General features: G+C 43.6%; 1 protein-coding gene across 2 annotated transcripts in view; it reads left to right on the top strand.

The window, feature by feature from the left end:
- The window catches only part of rad51b (RAD51 paralog B), a 53,296-nt gene that overhangs the window by 19,691 nt on the left and 9,799 nt on the right, over positions 1-23,806 (top strand). Inside the window, exon 10 of one of the 2 annotated variants that reach the window (XM_014144962.3) lies at positions 16,574-17,184. The exons of the other annotated variant lie outside the window; for it this stretch is intronic. Within the exon in view, the coding sequence (XP_014000437.1) occupies positions 16,574-16,797 (224 nt within the window). The 3' untranslated portion in view covers positions 16,798-17,184. Of the gene's footprint in view, positions 1-16,573; positions 17,185-23,806 lie in introns of those variants that run through there. 2 annotated transcript variants of the gene reach the window in all.

A 23,806-nucleotide genomic window follows, 5' to 3' on the forward strand; every position in this document is an offset into this window, starting at 1 on the left:
TCCAAAAAGTACGATCTTTGTCTCCATGTGCAGTTGCAAACCGTAGTCTGGCTATTTTATGGCAGTTTTGGAGCAGTGGCTTCTTCCTTGATGAGCGGCCTTTCAGGTTATGCCGATGTAGAACTCGTTTTACTGTGGATATAGATAATTTTGTACCTGTTTCCTCGATTATCTTCACAAGGTCATTTTCTGTTCTGGGATTGATTTGCACTTTTCACACCAAAGTACGTTAATCTCTAGGAGACAGAACGCGTCTCCTTCCTGAGCGGTATGACGGCTGCGTGGTCCCATGGTGTTTATACTTGTGTACTATTGTTTGTACAGATGAACGCGTCTCCTTCCTGAGCGGTATGACGGCTGCGTGGTCCCATGGTGTTTATACTTGTGTACTATTGTTTGTACAGATGAACGCGTCTCCTTCCTGAGCGGTATGACGGCTGCGTGGTCCCATGGTGTTTATACTTGTGTACTATTGTTTGTACAGATGAACGTGGTACCTTCAGGCGTTTGGAAATTGCTCCCAAGGATGAACCAGGCTTGTGGAGGTCTACAATTTCTTTCCTGAGGTCTTGGCTGATTTCTTTTGATTTTCCCATGATGTCAAGCAAAGAGGCACTGAGTTTGAAGGTAGGCCTTGAAATAGATCCACAGGTACACCTCCAATTGACTCAAATGATGTCAGTTAGCCAATCAGAAGCTTCTAAAGCCATGTCATCATTTTCTGGAATTTTCCAAGCTGTTAAACCTGTCTGGGGTATGTGGGACGCTAGCGTCCCACCGGCGGGACACTCTGCCAACAGTCAGTGAAATAGCAGGGCGCCAAATTCAAAACAACAAAAATCTCATAATTCAAATTTCTCAAACATACAACTATTTCACACCATTTTAAAGATGAACTTCTCGGTAATCCAACCACATTGTCCGATTTCAAAAAGGCTTTACGGCGAAAACATAGCAGTAGATTATTTCAGGACAGCACCTAGACAAGAAAAACCACACAGCCATTTTCCAAGCAAGGAGAGGCATCACAAAAAACAGAAATACAGCTAAAATTAATCACTAACCTTTGATGATCTTCATCAGATGGCACTCATAGGACTTCATGTAACACAATACATGTATGTTTTGCTCGATAAAGTTCATATTTATATCCAAAAACCCCATTTTACATTGGCGTGTAATGTTCAGAAATGTTTTGCCTCCCAAAACTTCCTGTGAATGAGCACATCAATTTACAGAAATACTCATCAAAAATGTTGATAAAATATTAAACTGTTATTCAAAGAATTATAGATACACTTCTCAATGCAACCGCTGTGTACATAAGTATTCAGACCTTTTGCTATGAGACATGAAATTAAGCTCCGCTGCATCCTGTTTCCATTGCTCATCCTTGAGATGTTTCTACAACTTGACTGGAGTCCACCTGAGGTAAATTCAGTTGATTGGACATGATTTGGAAAGGCACACACCTGTCTATAAAAGGTCCCACAGTTCACAGTGCATGTCAGAGCAAAAACCAAGCCATGAGGTCAAAGGAATTGTACGTAGAGCCCCGATACAGGATTGTGTCAAGGCACAGATCTGGGGAATGGTGCCAAAAGATTTCTGCAGCATTGAAGGTCACCAAGAACACAATGGCCTTCAACATTCTTAAATGGAAGAATTATCCTGCTACCAGTCACTTTCTCCTTATCCCCGCTTACATGTACATATCTACCTCAAACTACTCCAGAAAATGTGGTATTGGCATTGTCCCTGTATATAGCTTCCTTTCTTTTTTCTTGTTTATATAGATAGGTAGATATTAGGGCTGTCAAACTATTCAAATAATTGATCGTGTTAAATTCTGTTAATCACACATTTTTTATTTGTTTAAATTTGGTGCTAAATGAAAACATTCCCTTTTTTTTAAGCAGGCGTGTATTGACTCAAACACAAAAATATTCTGTATCAGAATGTTTTTAATGGCATATTCACCATAAGTAAAGCAATACAAAAGTACTGTAACTTAATAATGCTCCCAGTAGGCCTACTAATGTTCCCTCGTAAATTCTCACACACACAGTTAAAGCTTCAGCCATTCCAAATTATTGTTCTCCCAATTACTGATGTGGAGGGTTGGCTATAAGAAAAAAAGAACTGGATCTATGGATACAAAGAGCATAAACCTGTCCAACAATGTCATGAATTCCATAGAACATAAACCTGTGACCATACACTTCAGTCGTCCTCCTATTTCTTTTCACTGAGCCAGTTTCAAAGACAAACAAGCCTGTTGACATTTTTCAGATGATAAAGCTGCTCTCTTTTGTACGATATGCCCAGAGTGAAAACAACCTCTCACAAGGTACTGATGTGGCAGGCGTTGCCAGCTACCTTAGTGCTATGCAGGCCAGCCTGGTGTGTGCCCTTGCATGCTGTGACCACCACTGTAGTGGACAGTCCTTAAACCTTGGGTCGAGTGCTGTGGCTATCTTCAGCCATGTGAATGTCAGCTTGAATCTTACCATGTAGGCAGGGTCATCATCAGAGCACTCCATCACCCGAAGGAGATGACACAAAGCAGGCGACACCACTGAGCAGGAAATGTACTTCTCTCCTCCCAGAAGTGCCTGCAGTGAAAGATATTTTCAAAATCACTTCAGTCAATTGTGAGAGACTTGTTATACACAGACTCTCTCTCACACACACTTTACACACTCACTCTCTCACACTTAAACACAAAATATTATTATAACACTAATAGTAAGATAAAGATTACCTGCAGGGCTCCAGTTCAGCTTTGGTTGGCATGGTGATGTTTGTTTTCTGTTGGGCCAGAGCATCTCTCAATGGTTGTTGGTTTCTGTGGAACATGCTTTACCATTTCCAGAGTAGAATTTCATCTTGTTGTGACATCTTGTGCGAGTGACGACTCCTTTAGCCCATTTGCAACTTGATGTTGTTCTAGCTCTGCAGCGTTTGGTGGGCTGAAATGCCCAACCATTTTTCGGGCGTTTGGCTAGGGCATTGTCGAACCCGCTGTACTAGGGACACTGTGATGGAGTGCAGGTGTTCAAAAGGCAGATGTCTCGCAGCTGTAATCAAGTTCCGTGCGCTGTCTGTGCAAATTGAGCTAACTTTGTTTTCAATGTTCTACTGCTTTGCTAGATCCATGAAATGCTCTGGCACGTTTCAGCAGTGCCTCTCTTCTGTCTTCCTTACAGCCAGAGCGTGTGAATGTAGTTTCCAACCATTGCATGCTTCAACTCCTCTGCTTTCGTAGCCCTCTCGCTTTCAAACAGCTTGTGTATTCTTGTAACGACGGTGGCTCTCGGGTATCTCGTACGTTGAGTCGTTTGATGCGATCCAAATGATATCTTTCAAGCCTTCATCCTCCACAATGTGGACTGGCCTGTAAGCTGTAGCTAGCCACTTGGCTATTGCTTGTGTTAGCTTGCTGCTCGACAACTTATCCATGGGCCTTTCGCAAGCACACACTTCTAGCTTAGCCTGCCGAAGATCTCCTTCATTGCTACTAGTAACGTTACTTGTATTGCCGGCATCAACAGTATGTTTCACTTGTAAATCAAATTTTATTTGTCACATGCGCCGAATACAACAGACCTTACAGTGAAATGCTTATTTACAAGCCCTTAACCAACGATGCAGTTTTAAGAAAAAATATGTGTTACGTAAAAAAAAATAATGATAATGAAGGGGGGGGGGGAAATTATACCGAAGATTCAATGTACTTCGGTGATAAACAAATTCAGCCTTGCAGTGGATGCAAATTACTTTTGTTTTATCCAGAAAGCTATCTGGGAGGGATTTGAAGTTTTAATTAGCCATTTAAAAGCCCCTCACTAGCATTCTCCATCATTCAGTCATACAAGTAACTAGCTAGTGAAGGGGTTGTCAAACTAGCGCATCGACTGCCGGGGTTTTAATTTGAACAATGCATGGTTCAGGGGGTCAAACTAAGAAAATGCTCTAATTGCGTCCCAAAAATGTACGGCATTAAAAATGTAAGCATTAATCCGTTATTAACGTGTTAACTTTGACAGCCCTTATATACGCGCGCGCTACGGGTCAAACGTTTTAGAACACCTACTCATTCAAGGGTTTTCTTTATTTTAACTATTTTCTACATTGTAGAATAATAGTGAAGACATCAGAACTATGAAATAACGCATATGGAATCATGTAGTAACCAAAAAAGTGTTAAACAAATCAAAATATATTTGAGATTCTTCAAATTCTTCAAACCCTTTGCCTTGATGACAGCTTTGCACAGTCTTGGCATTCTCTCAACCAGCTTCATGAGGTATTCACCTGGAATGCATTTCAATTAACAGGTGTGCCTTCTTAAATATGTATTTGTGGAATTTCTTTCCTTCTTCATGCTTTTTGAGCCAATCAGTTGTGTTGTGACAAGGTGGGGGGTATACAGAAGATGGCCCTATTTGGTAAAAGACCAAGTCCATATTATGGCCAGAACAGCTCAAATAAGCAAAGAGAAACGACATTCCATCACCACTTTAAGATATGAAGGTCAGTCAGTACGGAACATTTCAAGAACTTTGAAAGTTTCTTCAAGTGCAGTCGAAAAAAACATCAAGCACTATGATGAAACTGGCTCTCATGAGGACCGCCACAGGACTGGAAGACCCAGAGTTACCTCTGCTGCAGAGGATAAGTTAATTAGAGTTACCAGCCTCAGAAATTGCAGCCCAAATAAATGCTTCACAGAGTTCAAGTAACAGACGCATCTCAACATCAACTGTTCAGAGGAGACTGAATTAGGCATTCGTTGTCGAATTGTTGCAAAGAAACCACTACTAAAGGACACCAATAATAAGAAGAGACTTGCTTGGGCCAAGAAACACAGGCAATCGACATTAGACCAGTGGAAATCTGTCCTTTGGTCTGATGAGTCCAAATGTAAGATTTTTGGTTCTAACAGCCGTGTCGCAGAGTAGGTGAACGGATGATCTCCGCATGTGTGGTTCCTAGTATGAAGCATGGAGGAGGAGGTGTGATGGTGTGGGGGTGCTTTGCTGGTGACACTGTCGGTGATTTATTTCGAATTCAAGACACACTTAACCAGCATGGCTACCATAGCATTCTGCAGCGATACGCCATCCCATCTGGTTTGCATTTAGACGGACTATCATTTGTTTTTCAACAGGACAATGACCCAACAGACATCCAGGCTGTGTAAGGGCTATTTGACAAAGAAGGAGAGTGATTGGGTGTTGCATTAGATGACCTGGCCTCCAATCACCCGACCTCAACCCAATTGAGATGGTTTGGGATAAGTTGGACCGCAGAGTGACGGAAAAGCAGCCAACAAGTGCTCAGGATATGTGGGAACTCCTTCAAGACTGTTGGAAAAGCATTCCTCATGAAGCTGGTTGAGAGAATGCCAAGAGTGTGCAAAGCTGCCTCAAGGCAAAGGGTGGCTACTTTGAAGAATTGAAAATATATTTTGATTTAACACTTTTTTGGTTACTACATGGTTCCATATGTGTTAGTTCATAGTTTTGATGCAAAATAGTAAAATAAAGAAAAACCCTTGAATGAGTAGGTGTTTCCAAACTTTTGACTGGTACTATATGTATATAGTTATACTATTTTGATATTGATTATTGCACAGTTGGGTAGAGCTTGCAAGTTAAGCATTTCACTGTACTTGTGCATGTGACAACTTTAATAATTCTGGACCCCGTTGTAAGTGAGCATGGTTTTGTCTCGAACCAGGTTTCCATCCAATCTTTTTATGCGAGTAAATTATGTGTAAAAGCTAACATGTTTTCAGCACTTTTATTTCCATGACTGATCAAAACTCGTTTTCTGTCTCTCTCTTATCCCTCAGCAGTAGACATGGTGAGCAATATGTTTGGAGCGTCGAATCGCAATCAAATTGCAGTACCGAATCGCAATAAATGTCGTATCGGCACCGAAGTATCGTGATAGCGTTGTATTGTGAAGTCTCTTGCAGTTCCCAGCCTTTGCGTTAGTATCCTCTTGTCGTATTCCAGCATGGCTTTCTTTGAAAGGCTCTTCTCTCCTCTCCCGCTCCTCCAGTGAATGGGTCGTGTTAATCTGGCCTTCTCCTCACAAGTGTGTCTTTGATGTGATGTGAGCACTGCTTCCTGCCAGATTCCAAATAGAGCTCTCCTACCAGAATGTGGTTTCTTCTTTTTCCCACTGAATACACCAGGGCTTTATGATGCAGTGGGTACAAACTCACCCTCAGTGTTCACTGCTCACTCACTCTCACCCTGCCATCGCATCGTCATGCCAACAACCGGTCCCCTTGATGCACGCACTAAGTAGCTGACACACACAACTGACCCTGTCGGCTTTAGCTGTTCACGTGTTCATCACCATCATTTGGGAAAGCTGCTTTGAGAAAGGACATGGCTTGAGATGTGATTTCTCTGTAATTTTAGGTTGTTTGCAGTTCTCAAAGGCAGCATATTGTAGATTGTTGGCGTTACCGATGATGATGGTGCACGATTACACAATTTTGTCATGAATAATACCTGGTTTAACCCCAACCTCTACGACCCAATTGGTTTGGAAACCTGTGTTACATTTCCAGCAGATTTTAATAAAATATTAGGTAGCCCTACTCAAAAAGCTGGCAAATGGTTATTTTTTATTATTTTTTTAGAAGTACAACACGGTTACGCAAGGAGGGGAAAGTGTGCTTTACTGGAAAAAAGAACATCTGCCCGTCCAATCCAATTGGACAACTGGTGTGTGAAAGTTAAATGTGACACTCCGCACCCCTAGCCAGGCAGTGGACGGTTGGCTCCCTTTCTCCTCTCCTTGCGTCTCATTAAATGATCTCATTACCATTCCATCCATCCATCGCACATTGCTTTCATTAGGAGCAGCAGCAGCTAGCTATCCTATCCCTGGGCATTATGTAACTTCCCTTCCCCTCAGCTTTTGTCAGGAGACGGTTTCGTGACCGGGGTTTGGGACTAGCCCTGCCAGAAAGTCAACCCCCTCATCCTTCGAGCCTGTCAGATGGGCTTTCTGTTTCATGCAGAGAGAGAGAGAGAGAGACAGAAGAGACCATGCACAGACACTAGTACACCTGAGTACAAATACTATTTGAAATCGTTCAAATACTTTGAGCGTTTTCTCTAGCCTGCCTGGAGAGCCATAGGGGTGGAATTTACAGTTTTGGAACTATTGTATTGGGTCCTTTTCGCATGGCAAACTCAATCAAACGCGGCTAAAGTCGGTGAAATGATTTGAAATAGTGTTTGAGCCCAGGTCTGAATTCTGATAGATACACAAGGCAACATCTGGGAAACTAATGTGGAAGGATACAGCACATCAGGGGCTTTGGAAGCCACAAAAGACCCCAAAAAAAAGACCATTCCCAGCATAGCTCAAAGATAGTGGGAACAGACACACACGTGTAGGCTACCTGTGTGGAAGGCTATATTTCAGGCACCGTTGCTGTTGGGCTAGCTGCTAGCTTTATCTGTTTACCGTGCGTTTTTCAAGTCAGTGGAAAAGAGTTGAGGTGGGAAATTGTGAGGGAACTGCAAATACCCTGACGGGTCTGATGATGATGATTTGAAAAGCAAAGGGCTTCTCTCTAGAGAAAGAGAGGAACCAAACCCGAGCCTGGTGCTTGAGAGGAGAGAGGGTTAGAGAATTGAGAAGAAAAAGAGAGGAGGATAGGGGGATTGGAGAAAGAAAAGAGCATCAGACAGAGAAAAAGCACCTTCCACTCTCCACAAGATCCTGCATGCCTGGGAATTCACTTATTGTTATTGCTTTCAGGATTACTTATGGGCCGTCTGGAGTGGCCAGCCTGGCAGCTCACTACGGCCGAAAAAGTGCTGTCACTGCACAACCCTGAGTAACTGTGTAACTCTATAAGGCTACGGACCCTATCTCAGCTAGCTCGCTGTGCTATGTCTGTGCCATTCCATTTGGTCACCTACGGTCCTATGCAGTTACTGCCACTTTACAGCTTAAGCAGTCAGTCTTTGCAGGAGAGACACTCAGAGACTCACAAACCAGATGACAATGGAATATGGGCTAGTAAGAGATTCTCCAGATTTTTCCGTGTTGGTTCCATTAGAAGAAACACTTATATCGTGTTTACTTATACACTTAGAGCAGGGGTTCTTAAACTTGTTCAGCCTGGGACCCAAATGAGAAATTCTGTGTTTTCCTGGGACCCAAGCTTAGGAAAATATGCAACTATACATAAATATTGGTACATTTCATTGCCCTTATGCCTAAAACAAATGCAATATAGACAAAAACAAGTAACAATGAAATTAAATATATATTCATGTTTATTTCCCCCCCATTAAAAACACTCTTATATATCTGTCTAGGTTGGAACTGTTGCTGTTAAAATACAATAAATCACTTTCATTCTGAACTGGAATAAACGGATTGAGCACATCACACAGATGAATAACAGAACACACACACAGGCTTTTTGATAGTAATAGTGCAACCCTACATCTTACTGTAGAAATGATTGTTGAAAGTCTTGGTTGGAACTGTTGCTGTTAAAATACAAAACATTTCTTATTCTGAACTGGAATAAACTGATTGATTGATCACATTTGTAGACCAGAAAACACACACACACACACACAGTCCTAATGAGAAGTGTGTGTGTGGCTGGTTGAAGTTTTCATCAAGCATGTCTATTCTGGGCTCAATTTCTAACGGTACAGGAGGTGAACCCTGACTCGCATAGGTAAGTGGTTCCAAACTGGATCAGAACATCTACTGCTTCCTCAGTCAGTCAGGAAACTGCTTCCTGCTGTAGATGAGCAACCCAGAACTGTGTGAGTGTGTTTGCCTCAAAAAGCGTCTTGCTTCAATCATTTTAGTCTAGGTTTAGTCTAGTCTAGGTTGGAACTGTTGCTGTTAAAATACAAGTAATGATTTTTATTCTGAACTGGGATAGTTCAGAATAAAAATGATTACTTGTATTTTAACAGCAACAGTTCCAACCTAGACTAGTTTTCAACAGTAATTTCTACAGTTAAATGATCAGGCCTACTGTATATTTTTCATCTTCATCTGTAACGTTACTGTTACTTAGGGTTGCAGCTAGCTTGCTGTGGCGAATGTTAGCCATTAGCTGTGTACAAGGCCAGGGGATTGTTAGAAAGAGAAACTCAGATCTACTACTATGAGAGTTAGTACTCCCTTATTTCTGCTCATCATCACCTGTTATAAAATGACAACAATGCCTTGCTAGCTGACTTACTTTTCCACTGTGGAAGCACTGTTTCCTGAAGCATTCTGCCCTGTTCTGAAAGAATTCCCTGGGTTTACCATCATACTGTGGATGTTTGGTCAGGACGTGTCGTTTTATTACTTTGTTCGTTGTGCGAGTCTCATTACTAAGCACTTCCCCGCACAAAACACATTGAGGGAGCTCCTCATACGTTTGTATGAAAGAGAAGAGAAACTCATCGCTGTATTTGCGTTTCATGACGATTGAGCTCAGTCAGAACTTGTGGCTAGCGTGAGTCCATGTGATGACAGCAGTGAGTGATGGCGAGTGGGAATGACAAGTCAGTGGCTGACAGCGCATCATCTGCTGCCTGAACGACAGCGCTGCGTCGTGTGCTGCGATCTTCCAGAAAACTAGGAAAAAAGATCCGGTAAACAGCAAAACACACGGGCATCTATCTCCCTCTCGCACTCGCGCAGCTGCCAAACTGAGCAGAGACCGCTGCTTATTAAGCAGAAAGCGCACTGAACAGAGAGCGCAGATGCACTTTGCCAAATCAATTCCAGTAATTAATGAAACAATTATAAATGTACACTGACACGCGTCTACCCCATTAACAGGTCCGCGACCCTTACTTTAAGAAAGGCGGATTTAGAGAATCTTAAGTAGGACTGGATATATAAGTTATTGTGTAACCCATCAGACCGCTCTCTGCCAATCCGGTCCCAGCGGTGTGACATCCACATGTTCAGACTTGTGTAAGAGTCAAAGACATAGGTCGTGGAGTGCACGTGTGACAAAGGAGACGTATTCGGGTTCACCTTCCAGCCCTGAGGTGAGGATTTAAACCTAAGACACAGACCCCCTATCCTTCCCCCGTCCCTTTCAGTCGACCAAGACCCAACCATGCTTCTCTGATTCCCCACTGTTGTCCTGTAATCTTAGTAAACCCAACACTATGCCAACCTATTGTCTGGGCCTCGTTTTACATCATTGTGACAGTGAGAGGTCTTACTTGAGGTCTTACATGTTATCTGTAGCTGGGGATCAGGTGGAACATGTGAGGCCATGTAACCAGAGTGATCCCAGTGGGTATATAGGGTACAGTGTATTGAACAACCTCATGGCGTCATACTGCCTGAACAGGGCCCCTACTGATATATGAGATCAGGTTCGTTCCAGGAAGATAACATTTTCGAAATGGAGTGAAACCGGGAGCTAGTTTCTGAGCTTGTTTTCCGTTGCAAAACGTTTTGAAACTGTGTGTCCTACTGAACATGACCCAGGCCGCTACTGATAGCTGATACCAGACCCTGTCCTGTACTCTCTCTCTTAATCTCCACCCACCTACAGTACACTGAACTCCGCTATCATAACACCTTCAGATGAGGTAGCCATAGGGGCCTACCCTTGTTTACGACGTGTCGGTACCCGGTACTTTTATCATTATATTGCCCTTCACAGACCTGGTTTACTGTGAACGTCTACCCAGGAGGATGGAGGGGGTGGCTAAAGTTGGAGTGTTGACACGCCGGGTTGCAACATTATAGGCTTCGCAAGTCTGCGTGGCTGGTATTGTTGGGCAATATTATAATTGCCCAACAAGTTTTCAGAAATACTGTTTGATCGGATTAGCAGTGCAAATATGCCTGGGTCCTTGTCTTGTATGGTCAGATCCCAGACCTGTCATTCTGTTACAAACAATCCCTTTGGTCATAACTTTGTACGGTCCGAGTTTCATCTGAACTCTCTATTGATCCACCCCTCCTCCTCCTCAATTTTCCCTCTTTCATTTCTTGCGGTTCAGTTCATTGAGTTCCTCTGCTTTTCAGAGGAACTCAATGCAACTGCCGAACACATGTAAAAACCCCTGGAATGTCAGATGGATGGCATCCAAGATATTTTAATCTCCAAGTTTGAAATCCAATGCTGGGTTTTGGTTCAGCTCTTCCTCTGTTTAGAATGGAGGCATCAATGGTTTGATGACACAGTCTTGAGTGCTGTGTGTCTGGGAAGCCATTTTTCTCTCTCTCTCGCTCTCTCTTTGTGTGTGTCTATGTGTGTGTGTTTGTCAGCGACCAGCCCGTCCTGACCAGTGTACATAGAAATGCACTGTTTACATATTTCTCCTCGTCTGAGGAGTGAAACGTGATTACCGTTGGCAACCACTCTGTAATTTACCCAACATCTCTCTTATCAGTAGTTGTGGTTTATATCAGGTAGACCATGGTGGACCCACTGCCCGATCAGGTATGTCAGGTTGTCTGCATTGTTTAGTCAGTGTGGGACAATAACGGGCTGGTCCCAGATCTGTTTGTGGGACAATAGAGGCTTGAGGTCACACTGTGTCAACGTCCAAGGCTGGTCCCAGATTTGGTCACTGAGTACTTTTACATGCACAATAATAATTAGATATTCAACTGATTATGGCAGTAGACAGATTCCGCATTATTCATATAAACACCTTACTCTGTTTTATCTTCATCTGCGTCAGGTCAAAATCGAAGTAAGCATACGCTGATTAAAACACCTGATTTTCTGATCCATCTTTCGAATGATGAGGACATCATTCGGCGTTCCAGCAGTGTATTTCATTTACGTGTGACTGGGAATACAAATATGCATCTGTTGGTCACAGATATCTTTAAAAAATATATTTTAAAAAGTATGGGTGTGGATCAGAACCAGTCAGTATCTGGTGTGAACACCATTTGACTCATGCAGCGTGACACATCTCTTTCACATAGAGTTGATCAGGCTGTTGATTGTGGCCTGTGGAATGTTGTCCAACTCCTCTTCAATTGCTGTCCTAAATTGCTGGATATTGGCGGGAACTGGAACATGCTGTTGTACACGTCGATCCAGTTTATCTTTAACATGCTCAATGGGTGACATGTCTGGTGGGTATGCAGGCCATGGAAGAACTGGGACATTTTCAGCTACTAGGAATTGTGTACTGATCCTTGCGACATGGGGCTGTGCATTATCATGATGGCGGCGGGTGAATGGCACGACAATGGGCCTCAGGATCTCTGTCATGTTATCTCTGTGCATTCAAATTGCCATTGATGAAATGCAATTGTGTTCGTTGTCCGTAGCTTATGCTTGCCCATACCGTAACCCCACCGCCACCATGGGGCACTCTGTTCACAACATTGACATCAGCAAACCACTCGCCCACACGATGCCATACACGTGGTCTGCGGTTGTGAGACTGGTTGAACGTACTGCTAAATTCTCTAAAACGACGTTGGTAGAGAAATTGACATTCAATTCTCTGGCAATATCTCTGGTGGATATTCCTGCAGTCGGCATGCCAACTGCACGCTCCCTCAACTTGAGACATCTGTGGCACTGTGTTGTGTGACACAACTGCACAGTTTAGAGTGGCCCTTTATTGTCCCCAGCACAAGGTGCACCTGTGTAATGATCATGCTGTTTAATCAGCTTTTTGATATGCCACACCTCGATTATCTTGGCAAAGGAGAAATGTTCACTAACAGGGATGTAAACAAAATTTTGAGAAATAAGCTTTTCGTGCGTATGGAACATTTCTTGGATCTTTTATTTCAGCTCAGGAACATGGGACCAACACTTTACATGTTGCATTTTATATTTTTGTTCAGTATATTTTACCATGTCAATATATAAACTCAGCAAAAAAAAGAAACATCCCCTTTTCAGGACCTTGTCTTTTAAAAGATAATTTGTAAAAATCCAAGTAACTTCACAGATCTTCATTGTAAAGGGTTTAAACACTGTTTCCCATGCTTGTATAATGAACCATAAACAATTAATGAACATGCACCTGTGGAACGGTCGTTAAGACACTAACAGCTTACAGACGGTAAGCAATTAAGGTCACAGTTATGAAAACTTAGGACACTAAAGGGGCCTTTCTACTGACTCTGAAAAACACCAAAAGAAAGATGCCCAGGGTCCCTCCTCATCTGCGTGAACGTGCCTTAGGCATGCTGCAAGGAGGCATGAGGACTGCAGATGTGGCCAGGGCAATAAATGGCAATGTCCGTACTGTGAGACGCCTAAGACGGTGTTACAGGGAGACACAAACGGACAGCTGATCGTCCTCGCAGTGGCAGACCACGTGTAACAACACCTGCACAGGATCGGTACATCCTAACATCACACCTGCGGGACAGGTACATGATAGTAACAACAACTGCCTGAGTTACACCAGGAATGCACAATCCCTCCATCAGTGCTCAGACTGTCCGCAATGGGCTGAGAGAGGCTGGACTGAGGGCTTGTAGGCCTGTTGTAAGGCAGGTCCTCCCCAGACATCACTGGCAACAATGTCGCCTATGGGCACAAACCCACCGTCGCTGGACCAGACAGGACTGGCAAAAAGTGCTCTTCACTGACGAGTCGCGGTTTTGTCTCACCAGGGGTGATATTCGCGTTTATTGTCGAAGGAATGATTGTTGTACTCTGGAGCGGGATCGATTTGGAGGTGGAGGGTCTGTCATGGTCTGGGGCGGTGTGTCACAGCATCATCGGACTGAGCTTGTTGTCATTGCAGGCAATCTCAGCGCTGTGCGTTACAGGGAAGACATCCTCCTCCCTCATGTGGTACCCTTCCTGCAGGCTCATCCTGACATGACCCTACAGCATGACAATGCCACCAGCCATACGGCTCGTTCTATGCGTGATTTCCTGCAAGAAAGGAATGTCAGTGTTCTGCCATGGCCAGCGAAGAGCCCGGATCTCAATCCCTTTGAGCACGTCTGGGACCTGTTGGATCGGAGGGTGAGGGCTAGGGCCATTCCCCCCAGAAATGTCAGGGAACTTGCAGGTGCCTTGGTGGAAGAGTGGGGTAACATCTCACAGCAAGAACTGGCAAATCTGGTGCAGTCCATGAGGAGGAGATGCACTGCAGTACTTAACCTCTATGGGCTAGGTGGGACGCTTGCGTCCCACCTACTCAACAGCCAGTGTAATCCCATGGCGCGATATTCAAATACCTCAAAAATGCAAAAACTTGAATTTTTCAAACATATGACAATTTTACACCATTTTAAAGACAAGACTCTCGTTAATCTAACCACACTGTCCGATTTCAAAAAGGCTTTACAACGAAAGCAAAACATTAGATTATGTCAGGAGAGTACCCAGCCAGAAATAATCAGACACCCATTTTTCAAGCTAGCATATAATGTCACATAAACCCAAACCACAGCTAAATGCAGCACTAACCTTTGATGATCTTCATCAGATGACAACCCTAGGACATTATGTTATACAATACATGCATGTTTTGTTCAATCAAGTTCATATTTATATCAAAAACCAGCTTTTTACATTAGCATGTGACTAGCATGTGACTAGCATTCCCACCGAACACTGCCGGTGAATTTACAAAATTACTCACGATAAACGTTCACAAAAAACATAATTATTTTAAGAATTATAGATACAGAACTCCTCTATGCACTCGCTATGTCCGATTTTAAAATAGCTTTTCGGTGAAAGCACATTTTGCAATATTCTCAGTAGATAGCCCGGCATCACAGGGCTAGCTATTTAGACACCCAGGAAGTTTAGCACTCACCAAAGTCAGATTTACTATAAGAAAAATTGTATTACCTTTGCTGTTCTTCGTCAGAATGCACTCCCAGGACTTCTACTTCAATAACAAATGTTGGTTTGGTCCCAAATAATCCATTGTTATATCCAAATAGCGGCGTTTTGTTCGTGCGTTCAAGACACTATCCGAAAGGGTAAATAAGGGTGACGAGCATGGCGCATTTCGTGACCAAAAAATTCTGAATATTCCATTACCGTACTTCGAAGCATGTCAACCGCTGTTTAAAATCAATTTTTATGCCATTTTTCTCGTAAAAAAGCGATAATATTCCGACCGGGAAAGCGTGTATACGTACAAAGAGAGAAAATAAAACATCTCGTGCCCTCGTGCACGAGCCTGAGTCTCAGAGTACTCTGACCGGCCACTATCCAAACGCGATAATGTGTTTCAGCCTGGGGCTGCCTCGATATCATTCAGCTTTTTCCCGGGCTCTGAGAGCCTATGGGAGCCGTAGGAAGTGTCACGTTACAGCAAAGATCCTCAGTCTTCAATAAAAAGAGCCAAGATGAACAACAACTTGTCAGACAGGCCACTTCCTGTTCAGAATCTTCTCAGGTTTTTGCCTGCCATATGAGTTCTGTTATACTCACAGACACCATTCAAACAGTTTATATGCATATTCTAGTTACTGGGCAGGAGTAGTAACCAGATTAAATCGGGTATCTTTTTTTATCCGGCCGTGTCAATACTGCCCCCTAGCCCTAACAGGTTAATGCAGCTGGTGGCCACACCAGATACTGACTGTTACTTTTGATTTTGACCCCCCCCTTTGTTCAGGGACACATTATTCCATTTCTGTTAGTCACATGTCTGTGGAACTTGCTCAGTTTTTTTCACAGTAGTTGAATCTTATGTTCATACAAATATTTACACATGTTAAGTTTGCTGAAAATAAACGCAGTTGACAGTAGGAGGACATTTTTCTTTTTTTGCTGAGTTTAATTGTTAATGTTTTGGCGTCAAACTGGTGGCATTTGTGAAGAAAGTCAATAGTTGGAAAAGTTGCAGATAATGCCATTGTTGATTTAGATGCTTTTTTCATTAGACTATTTTCTCTTGATCCATATGGTTTGTCCACTAGAAACTCATGGATAATATGGACACGTATACATAATGAATTGTAAATATGAATACATTATATATACACAAGTTATTCAAGTATAAATTACCAAAGTTATCCTGGATTGCAATCATTTTTCTGTTAATTACCAAAATTACAGAAGATTCCGGTAACTTTGGTAAATTACTGTTAGCTTTGCAACCCTAGTCTTGCCTCCCACTGTGGAGACCAGAACACAGTGTGTTGTTTGTGGTTGATGTTTTATGTCAGTCATTCAGTCACACGCTGTACTGTACCTATGGAGGGTGTTGGGTTGGTTAATTGTGGCCCTATTCATTCGTATTCATTAACCTTTAGTAGTGGTGTCTGTCTGTCAGAGAGCTGGAGTGGTGCTGTTGTTCCTGATGTGTCTGAGGCGCCAGCAGCTGTTCACTGGGATTAGCTGTCTCGCTCTGGTTCTCTCCTTTACAAACCTGTAGGAACGCACAGTCACATACACACGCATGTACACACACTCACTCACGCTCTGTCTAGCTGACTCTTCTCCCACTCTTATTTAGTCTTTCTGTATCCTCTCTCTCTCTCTCTCTCTCTCTCTCTCTCTCTCTCTCTCTCTCTCTCTCTCTCTGTGTGTCTGTCTCTCTCTCTCCCCCTCCCTCCCTCCCTCGGCCCTGCCACACAGACAGTGCTGCCCTGTGTTGCTCCTGCGGCCTGACCTTTCCAGCCCTGACAGCTGACACGCAGCCCCGTTCCCACACCACACGCCTGCCCTGGCCACATCCTCTGGAGGACCCCCAGCCAACACACACACATGCAAGTACAAGCACATACACACAGGGACACATGTACACCGACGAGACACACACCCACATACTGTACACAGGTCGGCCAGCAGCTACTTCCTAATTCCACCGTTAACCACACAGAGAGAAAACGAGCCTATAGCTATTAAACGCCAGGGCAGGAAAGATGCAGCCACACAATAGCACCAGCAGCCCCTTTTGAACTCTCAGTATTTCCTCAGTTCAATGGGCATTATGTAATGTATTTACTTGAGGGCCGTAGTGATGAAACGGCAATAGGGCTCCGCTGGGAGCCAAATTAAACTACATGTCCTCTTTGTTTCTCACTACTGCATTTCATTGTAAGAGACATTGATTACAGTTTGGTTCTGAGGGCCACCTGAGTTGCTTTGTGTTCCTGTGACCTATGAACTTTGACCCATAAGCATCAGCAGCCTAGTTCCCATAGTAGAGGTCTTGTGCTGTGAATCTCACTCCATGTACATTACCTGTCAAAAGTTTGGACACGCCTTCTCATTCAATTAATTTTCTTTATTTTACTATTTTCTACATTGTAGAATAATAGTGAAGACATCAAAACTATGAAATAACACATGGAATCATGTAGTAACCAAAAAAGTGTTAAACAAATCAAAATATATTTGAGTTTCTTCAAATAGCCACCCTTTGCCTTGATGACAGCTTTGCACAGTCTTGGCATTCTCTCAACCAGCTTTATGAGGAATGCTTTTCCAACAGTCTTGAAGGAGTTCCCACATATGCTGAGCACTTGTTGGCTGCTTTTCCTTCACTCTGCGGTCCAACTCATCCCAAACCATCTCAATTGCGTTGAGGTTGACTGATAGTGGAGGCCAGGTCATCTGATGCAGCACCATCACTCTCCTTCTTGGTCAAATAGCCCTTACACAGCCTGGAGGTGTGATAGTCCCACAAAGCGCAAACCAGATGGGATGGCGTATCGCTGCAGAATGCAGTGGTAGCCATGCTGGTTAAGTGTGCCTTGAATATTAAATAAATCACAGACAGTGTCACCAGCAAAGCACCATCACACCACCTCCTCCATGCTTCACGGTGGGAATCCCATGCGGAGATCATCCGTTCACCTACTCTGCGTCTCACAAAGACACGGCGGTTGGAACCAAAAATCACAAATTTGGACTCATCAGACCAAAAGACAGATTTCCACTGGTCTAATGTCCATTGCTCGTGTTTCTTGGCCCAAGCAAGTCTCTTCTTCATATTGGTGTTCTTGCTTATTTGCAGCAATTCGACCATGAGGCCTAATTCACACAGTCTTCTCTAAACAGTTGATGTTGAGATGTGTCTGTTACTTAAATTTTCCGTATTGACTGACCTTCATGTCTTAAAGTATTGATAGACTGTAGTTTCTCTTTTGCTTATTTGAGCTGTTCTTGCCATAATATGGAATTGGTCCATATTTTTTAACCAAATAGGGCCATCTTCTGTATACCACCTATACCTTGTCACAACACAACTGATTGGCTAAAATGCATTAAGAAGGAAAGAAATTCTACAAATGATCTTTTAACAAGCCACACCTGTTAATTGAAATGCATTCCAGGTGTGAAAGCTGTCAAGGCAAAGGGTGGCTACTAAGAATTTGTTTAACACTTTTTTTTATTTTTATTTCTTCGTTTACTTCATGATTCCATATGTTATTTCATAGTTTTGATGTCTTCACTATTATTCTACAATGTAGAAAATAGTAAAAATAAAGAAAAACCCTTGAATGAGTAGGTGTGTCCAAACTTTTGACTGGTACTGTATGTCAGAGACTCGGGAGTTAACAGTGGAGTAGGTGCAGGAGCGAAGCAGGCCAGAGGGTGGGGAATAATGGTCCCCCTGTTTGGTCTGTGGCTATGCGACTTAAGACTCAGTGCGGGGGCAGCGAGGGTAGGGGGGTCAGGAAGCAGGGGAAGCCTACGGGAACACCAATATCCTCTCTGAATTAAATTGCTATGCACCCGCTTTGATCCCTTTGAGAAGGGTTTTTTATTTGGGCCAACTTTCACTTGCCCTCGCCCACCACCCCCCCTCCTCCTCCTCCCCTCTCACTCCGTTCCACCGACCAACCGCTCTCTCTCTTCATGCTTAACAGCTGGCTGGTGACAGCGCAGTTGTCCAGAGAAGGGTACTGGATGGAAAGGAAGGCACCAGTCAGAGAGTACCGGGGTAGTTGTGGTAGGAGGTGGCGGTTGGGCCGGTTTGATTCACCCCTGCTCTCTCTTTCTCTATTTCTCCCTCCCTGCCGCCTTCTCTCTCCCCCTCTTCTTTTCCCACCCTCTTTTTCTGTCTCCCTGTGTGGTGAGACTTGCAAGCGCAGGGCTTGTAGGGATGTGGGTTACTCTGCTATGGCTGTTTCTGCCTCTCTGTCTGTGTGTGGTCCACCATCATGTCTGAAACTGTGACGGGATCATAGAGGGGGGAGGGGCAGCCATTACACCTAATCTCTGTCACATTATACACTTCACACTCATTCTGCCGACTCACTGTGGAACTCCGCACGCAATAAGTGGTTTTTCGTAGCATTAGCATTAAAAGAGTAACCTGTTCCCAGATCTGTTTATGCAGTATAGCCAACTCCGAAATTGTCATTGTCATGGTCAGGCTGAAAAAGTAACCTGGTCCCATATCTGTTTGTGCAGTATAAGCAACTTCCTTGGTCGTATTAGCACTAAAAGAGTAGCCTGTTCCCGGACTTGTTTGTGCAGTATAGCCAACTCCTACATGGTCTTTGTTAATGCCAAACCCATAGGGATTGGCTACACAGCACAAATAGATGTGTCACCAGGCTACTAAAAGAGACGAACACTGAATGTAGTGCTATTAACATGACACATTTAGAAACAGAATAAAAATGATATGAAACCAGTATATTAACATGAATCGCTCTCTGAAATGAAAACACTTTCACTTCCTCCTACAGATTTGGTTATGCTTCCCTTGAGGTACTCATGTTGTAATCCCCTCTTTTTGTTTCTCTACTTTTGGCTCTAGAATGGGGAGACTGACTGAGTGCCCTAGATCAGGGGTTTTCAAACCTCTCCTCTGGGACCCCCAGACGTTCCATGTATTTGAACTACTTCAGAGCGAGCACACCTGATTCAACTTGTCAACTAATCATCAAGCCCAGGCGAGTTAGCTCAGGGCTACAACAAAATAGTGAAAATTCTGGGGGTCTCCGAGGAGAGGTTTGAAAACCACTGCCCTAGATCTCCAGGTCTCTAGTAAGGCTCTCTATGTACTGTAAATTACAGTCAAGACTATCTGAATTTGCCATGATTCTTTTAGCCTGGTCCCAAATCTGTTTGTGCTGTCTTTGCAACTCCTATGTGGTCAATGTCACGTAAAACAGCTCAAACCAATCTGGGACAAGGCTATGATTATTTTATTTTTTTGTCGTTTGCTAAAGTGGTTAATATGAAATAGTTGAATGCGTTTCAGGCTGCCTGGCTCTTAAGACACATCCCAGTCAAACCCTCCTGTGTACTGAGCGGAGACCAGAGTCAACAGTCAGGAGGCACAGAGATCAATGACCAGACTTTTAATTACGCATGTTGTTTTATCTGGGAGAGTGTGTTGATGTTTTAATTAAGGCCTAGTAGCGCCTCTTCACTCATTCATACTGTATATGCACGCACACACACAGACACACACAAGGGGCCAGACAAGCACCTGTTCCCCTCCTGTCCCATAAGCAGTGTGTTTGTTTTGATGAATGGCCCTCCCCTTGCCTGCCTGCTTCCAGTTCTGCAGTACATATCTGTCAGGAAGTCTGTTGCCAGTGTGTCCTCTCCGCGGGATTATGAGTAATAAGAAGGGATTTGTATACATGCCTTTTAGATCCTATATCCGGACTGCAAGGGGTGTGTGTGTGTGTGTGTGTGTGTGTGTGTGTGTGTGTGTGTGTGTGTGTGTGTGTGTGTGTGTGTGTGTGTGTGTGTGTGTGTGTGTGTGTGTGTGTGTGTGTGTGTGTGTGTGTGTGTGTGTGTGTGTGTGTGCCGCGCGCTAGAAATATATAGAGTGGGATGTAAAGAGCAGGGTTCCCCAACTGGCGCTCCTCCAAACCCCAACTTAAAAAATAAAATACAAATTGGACATAAAAAAACCCCACCAGGAAATCAGCTTCAAGCGATCTTAATTTGGGAAATCTGTTCTCAAGTATTTCCACACATAGTAGAGAGACACGGGATCATATAGAAATGTATTCAAGGTTTGAAATTATTCAATTTTAGTCAAATATATCTGTTTGGGGTCAATTTGCAGTCTACAAATTATTTGTAGTTCTATTCCCGGCCACCCGACCATCCGCTCAAGAAAATATCGGCCCATGGCTAAATCTAGTTGATGATCCCTGGTATAGAGAGACTTGGTCTGTGTTCATAAGATTACTTTATTGGCCAATGGCAACTTGTCTTCTGCTTTATTCCAATCACACACGAGTCCTTCTCAATGTGCTCCATTCCACTTGAATGTCAATACTACAAAACTGTACATGGCGTTGCCATTAGCAATTGAGCCCTCATGAATTCTAATGCAATGCGTTAGTGCTGTGGAGTTAGATACACTGTGTAGTATTTGTCCGACGAAATATAATCTTGAGCATATTAGCAGAACTGACACATTTTGGAGAGGAAGGGGGAAAAGTTATGGAGAAAGTAGAGTGAAAGAGAAAATGTAATAAGACTAGAAGTCTAGGGAAGGGCAGGGAAGAGTTAAGTCTGTTTCCTGGAGGAGAATAAATTAAAAGTGGCTCGTAATCACATTGCTGGAATGCAGTCAGTGTACACTGTTAAACACTCCCTAAGCCCTGGCTCCACTTCACTCTCTCAGCACTCCACACAAAGACCTCTTTGTTCTCCTCTCCCTCGTCTTATAAAGAAATGCCCCCCCCCCCCCTTCTCTCTCTCTCCCCTTTTTTATTTATTTCCTCCTCTCTCAATCTCTGTTCTGCTCTCTCTCTCGGTCTCAGCTCTCGTCTCGTTCGTTCTGTTACACTTCTACACTTCTATACTCATTTTATTGGGCGCTCCCCCATGTCTTCTCTATCTAAGCCCTCTGTAGTTTTTCCCCTCTCCTCCTCACACTTCAAAAGATCATATTTCTCTCCAAAGCCTTTTCTTTTTTCATTTTCTCAAGGGTTTGAATAGTCCCAAGGTTGCTGCTGCTGCATATTGAGAAAGACTATCTTGGGAGAGAAAATAAGGTGAGGGAGGGGAAATGAAAAAGAGAATCTTTTCGGACCCCCTAGCAGCGCAAGGAATCTGGTGGACTTTAATCTCCTGTGCCAGAGGGAGAAAGCGAGAGACAGAGAAAGAGGGGCAGGGTAGTTAAGACTCCACTGACATGAATAGAGGGGTCATAAAAACGAGCACTGAGGAGAAACGGGGTCAAAATCTGGAGAGAGAAAGGGGATATTGAAGACTGCAGTTGGAGTAAGGGGAGGGATAGTTATAACTATAGCCTGGGGTTGAGAGGGAAACAAAGATTGTAGTGGGAGTACTGTTTCACGTACTGACTCCCACACAATATGGTGTTATAGGCTGCTTTGGTCCGTACGTCCAGTGTGTTGATGACCACTTCTGTTTACAGTACGAGTGTTTTTATAGCCTGGGTGTGTGACCTCTCACATGCTGTTCATTTAGTGTTACTCTGATGTGAGACCACACTGGGCTGCCTTAGTGTGTGAATGGGTGGTTTTCATCACTACACATCAGTAGCTAGCTTGCTCTCCAGTTTAGACTCAGAAGCATCTCCAGCTGCTGCTCAGTATTCCCTCCACATAGTCATGGGGACATAAGTGTGTGTGGTAGAGGGAGAGACGTGTGTGTGTGTGTGTGTGTGTGTGTGTGTGTGTGTGTGTGTGTGTGTGTGTGTGTGTGTGTGTGTGTGTGTGTGTGTGTGTGTGTGTGTGTGTGTGTGTACCATTTTATTATAAACACAGAAAGCAGCATTTAAACACATTGGGCTCTATGGCTTCGGTTCACTTCTCAGTCATTCCTGGAGCAGTGAACCCCTCAAGGTTTATGCCATACGCAGGTGTTCAGACATTTTGTCAATATCTATCTGTGCCCAGACAAACACCTCAGATACGTATGTACTTGTGTGTGTTTATATATATGGTGTGTGTGTGTGTGTGTGTGTGTGTGTGTGTGTGTGTGTTGGAACCCCACTCCCCAAAATGAGTCACCCTCTATCACAGCTGCAACCCTCCCAGGACAGCGTGTTCCCCTGGCAGCCAAGTGCATCACATGTACTAACACACTAATAACCACAGCCGTAAAAGACAAATAAATGTACCACCTACTCCGTTAAATATGACTCAGAACCTGGACATAACATCGTGGTGCTTTCACAAGAGAGTTTATGTGGGGAAATGAGCATTTCTTATTAGAAAATTCCAGGTCGTCCCGCCGTGTTTCAGTACTTTTTTAAAAATCTGTTTGGCGCCTAATGAACATGATAATGGTGTAAGTATCTAGTCATCTGTCATCCTTGGGCAAAACAGAATGAGATGTTGTCATTGAGTACAAGCATGTGTCAGTTCTGAAGTGGGCGTCTTTTCGCGCAAACTCACTCACTGTCAAACAAGAACCACATTGGTGATGGTTTCAATGCTTTGGTTATACACTGAGTATACAAAACATTAAGAACACCTGTTCTTTCCATGGCATAGACTGACCTGGTGAATCGAGGTGAAAGCTATGAGCTGTTATTGATGTCACTTGATAAATCCACTTCATTCACTGTAGATGAAGGGGAGGAGACCGGTTAAAGAAGGATTTTTAAGCATTGAGACATGGATTGTGTATATGTGCCATTCAGAGGGTGAATGGGCAATTAAAAAGATTTAACTGCCTTTGAACGGGGTATGTTAGTAGGTGCCAGGCACACTGGTATGTTTTCAAGAACTGCAACGCAGCTGGGGTTTTCGCGCTCAACAGTTTCCCGTGTGTATCAAGAATGGTCCACCACCCGAAGGACATCCAGCCAACTTGACACAACTGTGGGAAGCATTGGAGTCAACATAGGCCAGCATCCCTGTGGAACACTTTTGACACCTTGTACAGTCCATGCCCTGACGAATTGAG

The sequence above is a fragment of the Salmo salar genome, chromosome 15 (assembly GCF_965601325.2).
Source record: "Salmo salar chromosome 15, fSalSal1, whole genome shotgun sequence".
In the NCBI taxonomy this organism is placed as follows: Eukaryota; Metazoa; Chordata; class Actinopteri; order Salmoniformes; family Salmonidae; genus Salmo; species Salmo salar.